Here is a 13,949-nt window from a genome sequence, read left to right on the forward strand (position 1 = left end):
TATCGTCCACCTGGTCGTTACTGTGAGTTTCTCTGTGAATTTTCAGACCTTTTGTCTGACTTAGTGCTTAGCTCAGATAAGATAATTATAGTGGGCGATTTTAAACATCCACACAGATGCTGAGAATGACAGCCTCAACACTGCATTTAATCTATTATTAGACTCTATTGGCTTTGCTCAAAAAGTAAATGAGTCCACCCACCACTTTAATCATATCTTAGATCTTGTTCTGACTTATGGTATGGAAATAGAAGACTTAACAGTATTCCCTGATAACTCCCTTCTGTCTGATCATTTCTTAATAACATTTACATTTACTCTGATGGACTACCCAGCAGTGGGGAATAAGTTTCATTACACTAGAAGTCTTTCAGAAAGCGCTGTAACTAGGTTTAAGGATATGATTCCTTCTTTATGTTCTCTAATGCCATATACCAACACAGTGCAGAGTAGCTACCTAAACTCTGTAAGGGAGATAGAGTATCTCGTCAATAGTTTTACATCCTCATTGAAGACAACTTTGGATGCTGTAGCTCCTCTGAAAAAGAGAGCTTTAAATCAGAAGTGTCTGACTCCGTGGTATAACTCACAAACTCGTAGCTTAAAGCAGATAACCCGTAAGTTGGAGAGGAAATGGCGTCTCACTAATTTAGAAGATCTTCACTTAGCCTGGAAAAAGAGTCTGTTGCTCTATAAAAAAGCCCTTCGTAAAGCTAGGACATCTTTCTACTCATCACTAATTGAAGAAAATAAGAACAACCCCAGGTTTCTTTTCAGCACTGTAGCCAGGCTGACAAAGAGTCAGAGCTCTATTGAGCTGAGTATTCCATTAACTTTAACTAGTAATGACTTCATGACTTTCTTTGCTAACAAAATTTTAACTATTAGAGAAAAAATTACTCATAACCATCCCAAAGACGTATCGTTATCTTTGGCTGCTTTCAGTGATGCCGGTATTTGGTTAGACTCTTTCTCTCCGATTGTTCTGTCTGAGTTATTCTCATTAGTTACTTCATCCAAACCATCAACATGTTTATTAGACCCCATTCCTACCAGGCTGCTCAAGGAAGCCCTACCATTATTTAATGCTTCGATCTTAAATATGATCAATCTATCTTGTTAGTTGGCTATGTACCACAGGCTTTTAAGGTGGCAGTAATTAAACCATTACTTAAAAAGCCATCACTTGACCCAGCTATCTTAGCTAATTATAGGCCAATCTCCAACCTTCCTTTTCTCTCAAAAATTCTTGAAAGGGTAGTTGTAAAACAGCTAACTGATCATCTGCAGAGGAATGGTCTATTTGAAGAGTTTCAGTCAGGTTTTAGAATTCATCATAGTACAGAAACAGCATTAGTGAAGGTTACAAATGATCTTCTTATGGCCTCGGACAGTGGACTCATCTCTGTGCTTGTTCTGTTAGATCTCAGTGCTGCTTTTGATACTGTTGACCATAAAATTTTATTACAGAGATTAGAGCATGCCATAGGTATTAAAGGCACTGCGCTGCGGTGGTTTGAATCATATTTGTCTAATAGATTACAATTTGTTCATGTAAATGGGGAATCTTCTTCACAGACTAAAGTTAATTATGGAGTTCCACAAGGTTCTGTGCTAGGACCAATTTTATTCACTTTATACATGCTTCCCTTAGGCAGTATTATTAGACGGTATTGCTTAAATTTTCATTGTTACGCAGATGATACCCAGCTTTATCTATCCATGAAGCCAGAGGACACACACCAATTAGCTAAACTGCAGGATTGTCTTACAGACATAAAGACATGGATGACCTCTAATTTCCTGCTTTTAAACTCAGATAAAACTGAAGTTATTGTACTTGGCCCCACAAATCTTAGAAACATGGTGTCTAACCAGATCCTTACTCTGGATGGCATTACCCTGACCTCTAGTAATACTGTGAGAAATCTTGGAGTCATTTTTGATCAGGATATGTCATTCAAAGTGCATATTAAACAAATATGTAGGACTGCTTTTTTGCATTTACGCAATATCTCTAAAATCAGAAAGGTCTTGTCTCAGACTGATGCTGAAAAACTAATTCATGCATTTATTTCCTCTAGGCTGGACTATTGTAATTCATTATTATCAGGTTGTCCTAAAAGTTCCCTAAAAAGCCTTCAGTTAATTCAAAATGCTGCAGCTAGAGTACTGACGGGGACTAGAAGGAGAGAGCATATCTCACCCATATTGGCCTCTCTTCATTGGCTTCCTGTTAATTCTAGAATAGAATTTAAAATTCTTCTTCTTACTTATAAGGTTTTGAATAATCAGGTCCCATCTTATCTTAGGGACCTCGTAGTACCATATTACCCCAATAGAGCGCTTCGCTCTCAGACTGCAGGCTTACTTGTAGTTCCTAGGGTTTGTAAGAGTAGAATGGGAGGCAGAGCCTTCAGCTTTCAGGCTCCTCTCCTGTGGAACCAGCTCCCAATTCAGATCAGGGAGACAGACACCCTCTCTACTTTTAAGATTAGGCTTAAAACTTTCCTTTTTGCTAAAGCTTATAGTTAGGGCTGGATCAGGTGACCCTGAACCATCCCTTAGTTATGCTGCTATAGACGTAGACTGCTGGGGGGTTCCCATGATGCACTGTTTCTTTTTCTTTTTGCTCTGTATGCACCACTCTGCATTTAATCATTAGTGATCGATCTCTGCTCCCCTCCACAGCATGTCTTTTTCCTGGTTCTCTCCCTCAGCCCCAACCAGTCCCAGCAGAAGACTGCCCCTCCCTGAGCCTGGTTCTGCTGGAGGTTTCTTCCTGTTAAAAGGGAGTTTTTCCTTCCCACTGTAGCCAAGTGCTTGCTCACAGGGGGTCGTTTTGACCGTTGGGGTTTTACATAATTATTGTATGGCCTTGCCTTACAATATAAAGCGCCTTGGGGCAACTGTTTGTTGTGATTTGGCGCTATATAAAAAAAATTGATTGATTGATTGATTGATTAGTGCACAGGTGCCTTAGACTGCCCACAATAAAAGGCCACTCTGAAAGGTGCAGTTTTATCACACAGCACAATGCCACAGATGTCGCAAGATTTGAGGGAGCGTGCAGTTGGCATGCTGACAGCAGGAATGTCAACCAGAGCTGTTGCTCGTGTATTGAATGTTCATTTCTCTACCATAAGCCGTCTCCAAAGGCGTTTCAGAGAATTTGGCAGTACATCCAACCAGCCTCACAACCGCAGACCATGTGTAACCACACCAGCCCAGGACCTCCACATCCAGCATGTTCACCTCCAAGATCGTCTGAGACCAGCCACTCGGACAGCTGCTGAAACAATTGGTTTGCATAACCAAAGAATTTCTGTACAAACTGTCAGAAACCGTCTCAGGGAAGCTCATCTGCATGCTTGTCGTCCTCATCGGGGTCTCGACCTGACTCCAGTTCGTCGTCGTAACCGACTTGAGTGGGCAAATGCTCACATTCGCTGGTGTTTGGCACATTGGAGAGGTGTTCTCTTCACGGATGAATCCCGGTTCACACTGTTCAGGGCAGATGGCAGACAGCGTGTGTGGCGTTGTGTGGGTGTGCGGTTTTCTGATGTCAGTGTTGTGGATCGAGTGGCCCATGGTGGCGGTGGGGTTATGGTATGGGCAGGTGTCTGTTATGGGCGAAGAACACAGGTGCATTTTATTGATGGCATTTTGAATGCACAGAGATACCGTGACGAGATCCTGAGGCCCATTGTTGTGCCATACATCCAAGAACATCACCTCATGTTGCAGCATGATAATGCACGGCCCCATGTTTCAAGGATCTGTACACAGTTCTTGGAAGCTGAAAATGTCCCAGTTCTTGCATGGCTGGCATACTCACCGGACATGTCACCCATTGAGCATGTTTGGGATGCTCTGGACCGGTGTATACGACAGCGTGTACCAGTTCCTGCCAATATCCAGCAACTTCGCACAGCCATTGAAGAGGAGTGGACCAACATTCCACAGGCCACAATTGACAACCTGATCAACTCTATGCGAAGGAGATGTGTTGCACTGCAAGAGGCAAATGGTGGTCACACCAGATACTGACTGGTATCCGCCCCCAATAAAACAAAACTGCACCTTTCAGAGTGGCCTTTTATTGTGGACAGTCTAAGGCACACCTGTGCACTAATCAATCAATCAATCAATCAATTTTATTTATATAGCGCCAAATCACAACAGTTGCCCCAAGGCGCTTTATATTGTAAGGCAAGGCCATACAATAATTACGTAAAAACCCCAATGGTCAAAATGACCCCCTGTGAGCAAGCACTTTTCGACAGTGGGAAGGAAAAACTCCCTTTTAACAGGAAGAAACCTCCAGCAGAACCAGGCTCAGGGAGGGGCAGTCTTCTGCTGGGACTGGTTGGGGCTGAGGGAGAGAACCAGGAAAAAGACATGCTGTGGAGGGGAGCAGAGATCAATCACTAATGAATTAAATGCAGAGTGGTGCATACAGAGCAAAAAGAGAAAGAAACACTCAGTGCATCATGGGAACCCCCCAGCAGTCTAAGTCTATAGCAGCATAACTAAGGGATGGTTCAGGGTCACCTGATCCAGCCCTAACTATAAGCTTTAGCAAAAAGGAAAGTTTTAAGCCTAATCTTAAAAGTAGAGAGGGTGTCTGTCTCCCTGATCCAAATTGGAAGCTGGTTCCACAGGAGAGGAGCCTGAAAGCTGAAGGCTCTGCCTCCCATTCTACTCTTACAAACCCTAGGAACTACAAGTAAGCCTGCAGTCTGAGAGTGAAGCGCTCTATTGGGGTGATATGGTACTATGAGGTCCCTAAGATAAGATGGGACCTGATTATTCAAAACCTTATAAGTAAGAAGAAGAATTTTAAATTCTATTCTAGAATTAACAGGAAGCCAATGAAGAGAGGCCAATATGGGTGAGATATGCTCTCTCCTTCTAGTCCCCGTCAGTACTCTAGCTGCAGCATTTTGAATTAACTGAAGGCTTTTCAGGGAACTTTTAGGACAACCTGATAATAATGAATTACAATAGTCCAGCCTAGAGGAAATAAATGCATGAATTAGTTTTTCAGCATCACTCTGAGACAAGACCTTTCTAATTTTAGAGATATTGCGTCAATGCAAAAAAGCAGTCTTACATATTTGTTTAATATGCGCTTTGAATGACATATCCTGATCAAAAATGACTCCAAGATTTCTCATAGTATTACTAGAGGTCAGGGTGATGCCATCCAGAGTAAGGATCTGGTTAGACACCATGTTTCTAAGATTTGTGGGGCCAAGTACAATAACTTCAGTTTTATCTGAGTTTAAAAGCAGGAAATTAGAGGTCATCCATGTCCTTATGTCTGTAAGACAATCCTGCAGTTTAGCTAATTGGTGTGTGTCCTCTGGCTTCATGGATAGATAAAGCTGGGTATCATCTGCGTAACAATGAAAATTTAAGCAATGCGTCTAATAATACTGCCTAAGGGAAGCATGTATAAAGTGAATAAAATTGGTCCTAGCACAGAACCTTGTGGAACTCCATAATTAACCTTAGTCTGTGAAGAAGATTCCCCATTTACATGAACAAATTGTAATCTATTAGATAAATATGATTCAAACCACCACAGTGCAGTGCCTTTAATACCTATGGCATGCTCTAATCTCTGTAATAAAATTTTATGGTCAACAGTATCAAAAGCAGCACTGAGGTCTAACAGAACAAGCACAGAGATGAGTCCACTGTCTGAGGCCATAAGAAAATCATTTGTAACCTTCACTAATGCTGTTTCTGTACTATGATGAATTCTAAAACCTGACTGAAACTCTTCAAATAGACCATTCCTCTGCAGATGATCAGTTAGCTGTTTTACAACTACCCTTTCAAGAATTTTTGAGAGAAAAGGAAGGTTGGAGATTGGCCTATAATTAGCTAAGATAGCTGGGTCAAGTGATGGCTTTTTAAGTAATGGTTTAATTACTGCCACCTTAAAAGCCTGTGGTACATAGCCAACTAATAAAGATAGATTGATCATATTTAAGATCGAAGCATTAAATAATGGTAGGGCTTCCTTGAGCAGCCTGGTAGGAATGGGGTCTAATAGACATGTTGATGGTTTGGATGAAGTAACTAATGAAAATAACTCAGACAGAACAATCTGAGAGAAAGAGTCTAACCAAATACCGGCATCACTGAAAGCAGCCAAAGATAATGATACGTCTTTGGGATGGTTATGAGTAATTTTTTCTCTAATAGTTAAAATTTTATTAGCAAAGAAAGTCATGAAGTCATTACTAGTTAAAGTTAAAGGAATACTCGGCTCAATAGAGCTCTGACTCTTTGTCAGCCTGGCTACAGTGCTGAAAAGAAACCTGAGGTTGTTTTTATTTTCTTCAATTAGTGATGAGTAGTAAGATGTCCTAGCTTTACGGAGGGCTTTTTTATAGAGCAACAGACTCTTTTTCCAGGCTAAGTGAAGATCTTCTAAATTAGTGAGACGCCATTTCCTCTCCAACTTACGGGTTATCTGCTTTAAGCTGCGAGTTTGTGAGTTATACCACGGAGGCAGGCACTTCTGATTTAAAGCTCTCTTTTTCAGAGGAGCTACAGCATCCAAAGTTGTCTTCAATGAGGATGTAAAACTATTGACGAGATACTCTCTCACTTACAGAGTTTAGGTAGCTACTCTGCACTGTGGTGGTATATGGCATTAGAGAACATAAAGAAGGAATCATATCCTTAAACCTAGTTACAGTGCTTTCTGAAAGACTTCTAGTGTAATGAAACTTATTCCCCACTGCTGGGTAGTCCATCAGAGTAAATGTAAATGTTATTAAGAAATGATCAGACAGAAGGGAGTTTTCAGGGAATACTGTTAAGTCTTCAATTTCCATACCATAAGTCAGAACAAGATCTAAGATATGATTAAAGTGGTGGGTGGACTCATTTACATTTTGAGCAAAGCCAGTTGAGTCTAATAATAGATTAAATGCAGTGTTGAGGCTGTCATTCTCAGCATCTGTGTGGATGTTAAAATCTCCCACTATAATTATCTTATCTGAGCTAAGCACTAAGTCAGACAAAAGTTCTGAAAATTCACAGAGAAACTCACAGTAACGACCAGGAGGACGATAGATAACAACAAATAAAACTGGTTTTTGGGACTTCCAATTTGGATGGACAAGACTAAGAGTCAAGCTTTCAAATTAATTAAAGCTCTGTCTGGGTTTTTGATTAATTAATAAGCTGGAATGGAAGATTGCTGCTAATCCTCCGCCTCGGCCCGTGCTACGAGCGTTCTGGCAGTTAGTGTCACTCGGGGGTGTTGACTCATTTAAACTAACATATTCATCCTGCTGTAACCAGGTTTCTGTAAGGCAGAATAAATCAATATGTTGATCAATTATTATATCATTTACTAACAGGGACTTAGAAGAGAGAGACCTAATGTTTAATAGACCACATTTAACTGTTTTAGTCTGTGCTGCAGTTGAAGGTGCTATATTATTTTTTCTTTTTGAATTTTTATGCTTAAATAGATTTTTGCTGGTTATTGGTGGTCTGGGAGCAGGCACCGTCTCTACGGGGATGGGGTAATGAGGGGATGGCAGGGGGAGAGAAGCTGCAGAGAGGTGTGTAAGACTACAACTCTGCTTCCTGGTCCCAACCCTGGATAGTCACGGTTTGGAGGATTTAAGAAAATTGGCCAGATTTCTAGAAATGAGAGCTGCTCCATCCAAAGTGGGATGGATGCCGTCTCTCCTAACAAGACCAGGTTTTCCCCAGAAGCTTTGCCAATTATCTATGAAGCCCACCTCATTTTTTGGACACCACTCAGACAGCCAGCAATTCAAGGAGAACATGCGGCTAAACATGTCACTCCCGGTCCGATTGGGGAGGGGCCCAGAGAAAACTACAGAGTCCGACATTGTTTTTGCAAAGTTACACACCGATTCAATGTTAATTTTAGTGACCTCTGATTGGCATAACCGGGTGTCATTACTGCCGACGTGAATTACAATCTTATCAAATTTACGTTTAGCCTTAGCCAGCAGTTTCAAATTTCCTTCAATGTCGCCTGCTCTGGCCCCCGGAAGACAATTGACTATGGTTGCTGGTGTCGCTAACTTCACATTTCTCAAAACAGAGTCGCCAATAACCAGAGTTTGATCCTCGGCGGGTGTGTCGCCGAGTGGGGAAAAACGGTTAGAAATGTGAACGGGTTGGCGGTGTACACGGGGCTTCTGTTTAGGGCTACGCTTCCTCCTCACAGTCACCCAGTCGGCCTGCTTTCCCGGCTGCTCGGGATCTGCCAGAGGGAAACTAACGGCGGCTAAGCTACCTTGGTCCGCACCGACTACAGGGGCCTGGCTAGCTGTAGAATTTTCCACGGTGCGGAGCCGAGTCTCCAATTCGCCCAGCCTGGCCTCCAAAGCTACGAATAAGCTACACTTATTACAAGTACCATTACTGCTAAAGGAGGCCGAGGAATAACTAAACATTTCACACCCAGAGCAGAAAAGTGTGGGAGGGACAGGAGAAGCCGCCATGCTAAACCGGCTAAGAGCTAGTAGCTGCGCTAAGCTAGCGGATTCCTAAAAACACACAAAGTGAATAATGTGTAAATAATTTAGAGGTGATTCAGCAGAGGGAGTGCTTTAGTTAAGGCACGTGAAGATTATACTGTGAAACAAATCGTTATCTAGGTAACTAGATCAATCTAACTGCACAGATTAAACAGCTAACAGATACAGCAAAACACCACTGTGCTCCGGAACAGGAAGTGATACAATACCGCAGTGAGAGCCAACCCTGACAACTAATTATGGTGTCTAATCAGCATCTTGGTATGGCACACCTGTGAGGTGGGATGGATTATCTCAGCAAAGGAGAAGTGCTCACTATCACAGATTTAGGCTGGTTTGTGAACAATGTTTGAGAGAAATGGTGATATTGTGTATGTGGAAAAACTTTTAGATCTTTGAGTTCATCATAAAAAATGGGAGCAAAACCAAAACTGTTGCGTTTATATTTTTGTTGAGTGTATATTTATGTTTTATGTATTCATTCAATTTCTTTTTAAATATTTTCTGTGGACCTATTTGAGTCTGAAATAAAGTATTATTATTTCTCTTTCTGTAGCAAGAAGAGCGCCAAACTCAAGACTGCCTACAAGTGTGACTATGTCAATGTAGGCTGCGACCTGGCCTTTGACATGGCCGGTCCCACAGTCCACACGGCAGCTGTTCTGGGCTACAAGGGCTGGCTGGCTGGCTACCAGATGGCTTTTGACACAGCCAAATCTAAACTGACCCAAAACAACTTTGCCTTGGGTTATAAGGCTGCTGATTTCCAGCTTCACACTAATTTGTGAGTAATTTCATCACAGTGAAGAGTTTTAAGAGGGAAGTGGGTGGATGATGAGGAAGCATTTCCTGAGAGCACAGCTTAGCCAAACTATAAAAAAAGAAAAACATCAGCAAACTTGAATTTTCTGTTTTTTATCGGGCGCTGATGTTGCTGCTTGTTTGGGTTTCAGTAATGACGGCACAGAGTTTGGTGGCTCGGTTTACCAAAAAGTGAACAGTGACTTGGAGACAGCTGTCAATCTGGCCTGGACCGCCGGCAGCAACAACACCCACTTTGAAATAGGAGCCAAGTATCAGCTGGCGAAAGACTCCTCTCTGTCGGTGAGAACTCTGAACTGTAGGTGGTGGGAGGTGATGGTCTAGTGGATAAGCAGTAAAACCAGAGGATCTTCCGTTCAGATCCCATTCTGGCTGGAAAATAAATCACTAAGGGCTCTTGGGCAGGGTCCTTAATCCCAACATGTTCCCGATGTGTGAATGGATAAATGCGAGGCATTACTTTAAAGTACTTTGAGCGTCTGATATCGATGGAAAAGTGCTACAGTATATAAATGCAGTCCAACTCCTCGCTGTGCGTGTTTGTTTATTTCTACTTTCTCAGTGTTGGCATCCTAGTTAGCACACATGTAACTGCTATTGTGATTTTTTTTTTTGTTTTTCTCGCAGACAAAAGTGAACAATGCCTGCCTGGTTGGATTAGGATACACACACACCCTCAGACCAGGTTAGTCTCTTTCCTGTTTGTTTCGGTGATAACAGTCCACGGATTCTAATCATATTTTAATCTGAGAAATATTTGTTTGTTTGTTTGTTCTGCTACTCCGCTGAGGTGCCTTGGCCAATTTCCACCAAACTTACTGGGTGAATGTACTTTGATCCCAGAGGTGCCTTTAAGGTGTTTGTTTTGGCACAGTTTGTGGTCATTGGAGTCAAAGATCAAAATTGTCATTTGTCTGTTTCTTTCACTGCTCTTCCCAAATCCTTTGGCCAATTTCTGCCATACTTCATATGTGGAATACAGTCAACCCCAGAAGTGCCCCTGAAGGATTACTTTTGGTAAAGGTCATTGAGATCAAAGATCAAAATTATGATTTTTCACTCCCATGACCACCAAATGCGGCACAAGTAGGTGGGTGTAAGGATGCACCAATCCACAATTTTTCACTTCCGAACTGTTCCCAATAACTGAATTTGGATATCTACTGATACTTTTCCGATATCAAGGCTTTGTTTGCTTTAATATTATTATCATTATTGTTGATTTTGAGGATTTTCTTAAAAAGGAGACCTGAAAGTTCAGCTACATTTTGCCAGAAGGTGTATCTAAGATGAAAGCCTAGATTTGATGTTTTGGTGAATGACTTTTATAACCATATATAGAGTTAAAGAGAAAAGACAGCAGTCTCTCTCTGTCTGTCTCTCCCCAATTTTCAATTTCAATTGAGTTTTATTGATATGGGAGACATATGTTTACATGGTCAAAGCAAGTGTTACAGAGTAAAAATTAAAAATTAATTCCTCTCTGTCTATCTCTGTCTCTCCTTCTCAATTTTTGATTGCAATGGAGCTTTATTGACTTGGGAAACATATGTTTACATTGTCAAAGCAAGTATTAAGAGTAAAAATTAATTCTTGTTCGCTCTCTCTTGCTATTTTCCTGCTGCGCCATCTTTGGAACCTTTTGGAGCCTTTCAACTGTAAAACAAACTGTAAATTTCTAAATGTATCACCAGCGATGCTCATGCGACAAACTCTGGATTAATACTGAAGGATTTTAATGGAGTTTTTTTTTTTACCCCTTTCAGTGGACAGAATATCTATTAAGCTGTCCTTCTCAGCTGCGCTCTAAGCTGGCGTTTAATAGCGTTTCACAGCCTCGGGATGCTGAAACAGCTAACTTTTCAACAGACATTTTCAGCAACAATTCAGTTAATTTTTTTGGAAAATCCGTGCTCGACGAACAGACAGTTTGAACCCAAGAGCCGAGTGGAAATTTGATGCCACCCGTACTGCGGAAGAGAGCTCTCTCAAACAGCACGGCTTCAGAAACCTCCCCCATCCTCTCCTCCCCTCCTCATGCTCGGCAGCAAACAAAGCAGAGAGCCAGCAGCAGCAGCAGAGAGGTTTCAGAGTGGCTCCTCTCCGGTATCAAAAAAAAAAACATCGCTGGTTGGATCGGTATTTTCCGATGCTTGAATTACGTCGGTATCGCAAGCCGATCGCAATACTGGATCGGATAGGTCGCATCCTTGGGTAGGTGTGTTCTGGAATTGCCCAGACAACAAATTAAAATTTACTGAACAAATTCAATTTAGTAAATTAAAACTAAAATTACTAAAGTTCAGTCATAAAGTTCAATCATTTGGGTGAAAGTTGAGATCACTGTGTTCAAATGTCAGATTTCCGTAGCTATGACTGTTTTTATGCCTTCCAGAATTATTACTAAATCATTATGATCTGACTTCTCTGTAGGAGTGAAGCTCACTCTGTCATCTCTGATTGACGGGAAGAACATCAAAGCGGGCGGACACAGAGTCGGCGTGGGCTTTGACCTGGAGGTGTGAAGGACTGGACAGGAAGCTGGGTCAGGAGACTACTAAAGAGCATAAATATGAGAAAAGCACCTCCACAGTCCCTCAAGTCTAACCCTCCATCACGTTACTCCCACATGCGTGTGCATGCGCACTCACCCACCCTCTCTCTCTCACTTTGGCCTTAAATCTGCAAAGCCACACAGCTCTAGTACCTCCTGTGTCAAACCTGTTGTTTTTAGATTTTACACGACAACACCAACATTTGAGTGATTCAGTTCAAAGCCATTTTCTTGTAATCACATGCTAGTTTTTTTGACCAGATGAAGTGCACTTGGTAAACAAGCATGTCTCTCAGGTAAACAGTATTATGTCAATTATTTGTCACAGGAGATTGGAAGGTCCTTCTTATCTATGCCAAACATCATAGGAGGGCGGAGCCTATGTGATCACCTGCTTATCTTTGTGTGTCTGTCTTTGTGCACTACAATGCAAAATGTAGAGGATGGACTTCAGTGAAACAATTTGGGTTAGGGACAGGCTGTTTAAATTCTGTGACAGATAATATGAATCAGATTCAAAATCTCTTTTGATCTTTTAATGTTATTTGAAGAAGGCTCATGCACATCTTCAGTATCTCGTCGGCAGGTATGTCAGACGAAACCATATCCAGGAGAAAAAGTAATGACTTCCATGTTTTGTCTTTCACTTTACACACTTTATTTCAGAAAATGTTTGTTGTTCAACCTTTATTAGTTTTTTTTTTTTGGAGTAAGGTTTATTGCAAGTGAAGGACAAGGAGTGGGAGTCCTCTCTTTTCACCCAAAAACAGTCTTTATGATTTCACAGAGACCTACAGCCACAAATTTAAAGGCACTGGAGTGCACCATTGAGTTTTTGCTGTGTGTTTACCTCATGTGTGTTCATGTCCAGTGATTGGAAATCAGTGCAATAACAGCCGGGGCAGAATTAAGAATACAAAAGATAAAGTAACATCCAGGACCTTTAACCTCAGTAACAGTGATGAAGCATCAGTCACTCCAGTGTCAGTTTTTGAGGTCCTCTTTGTTAAACATCTGTCACTTCCACTTGTGTATTAAGTTTACCACTACCACTTCATCTTATCAGTGTTGGGCTTTGTATAGGAAATAGTCAACATTTAGTAAACTCTGTGATTTTATTGGAATTGACAGAATAAACAATTCAGACATTGCTGCTTAATTTTGTTTTGTCTGAAACAGTAAATGACAGAAGTGTGGCCTCTTTCCAGGAAAATAACAGCACATTTAAACACTGAATTTAAGAATGAAGATGTGACTGGCCATAAGTCTAAGTACCTCTACCAACAGAGTCGTTACTTTTGATGTCACACTATGAAATCAATGTAGACGGAACTGGAACTGCAAAATGGTAAAATTAGAGTCAGATCAAATCTTTCTGAAAGAGTTCTGGCATGAAGGCACCAATGTCCTCCTGCGAGTGGTTCCACTTAAAAATTCCAACTAAATGTTGACCAAAATGACACTTCAGAATGGTGAAATTCAAGCGGGATCTAAATTGATTATACATTTTTCATGTTTTGTGTGACCTTGACCTTTGAACTGTGTCCTTGAAAAGTGAACTCACTGTATTGTAGGACACAATAAACCACTTCCACACATCAGATTTAAATACACAATATAAATTTTTCAGGTCAATTTTGAGTTTGACCAAACTTTTGAAGGTCAAGGTGGAAGTCCAAGGTCAATGAGAAAGTGCCTCCCTAAGAGGAACAATATGAGCCAAATTGTAAGTTTCTGTTGTGAGTAGTTCTGAAGTTATGGCTGATTATGCGATTTTGTTTTTGAGTAACCTTAACCTTGACCTATACCTTGGAAAAAAGAACTCACTCTATTCTAGGATTATCTGAACCATATCTCCCAATTTTATGATGACAGATGCAGAACGTCCCATGAGACTGTTAACTAACCCACAAATGAACAAACAAATGCAGGCGATCACATAAGTAGGTTCACATGATTAGGTTCATTACCTTAGTTGCACTTTTCCACATTTTAGCTCCACTGGAGAAATCTTGTTCCTATAA

At 41.1% G+C, this 13,949-nt stretch overlaps 1 protein-coding gene across 4 annotated transcripts in view; it reads left to right on the forward strand.

The window, feature by feature from the left end:
• vdac3 (voltage-dependent anion channel 3) overlaps window positions 1–13,075 on the forward strand; it is a 44,592-nt gene extending 31,517 nt beyond the window's left edge. For all 4 annotated transcript variants that reach the window (XM_034170720.1, XM_034170721.1, XM_034170717.1 and 1 more), the window contains 4 exons: window positions 9,106–9,333; window positions 9,503–9,653; window positions 9,999–10,056; window positions 11,805–13,075. In XM_034170720.1, the coding sequence (XP_034026611.1) occupies window positions 9,106–9,333; window positions 9,503–9,653; window positions 9,999–10,056; window positions 11,805–11,896 (529 nt within the window). In that variant the 3' untranslated portion in view covers window positions 11,897–13,075. The remainder of the gene's footprint in view (window positions 1–9,105; window positions 9,334–9,502; window positions 9,654–9,998; window positions 10,057–11,804) is intronic.
• Window positions 13,076–13,949: the final 874 nt, after the last annotated feature.

This window comes from Thalassophryne amazonica, chromosome 5 (genome assembly GCF_902500255.1).
Source record: "Thalassophryne amazonica chromosome 5, fThaAma1.1, whole genome shotgun sequence".
Lineage (NCBI taxonomy): Eukaryota > Metazoa > Chordata > Actinopteri > Batrachoidiformes > Batrachoididae > Thalassophryne > Thalassophryne amazonica.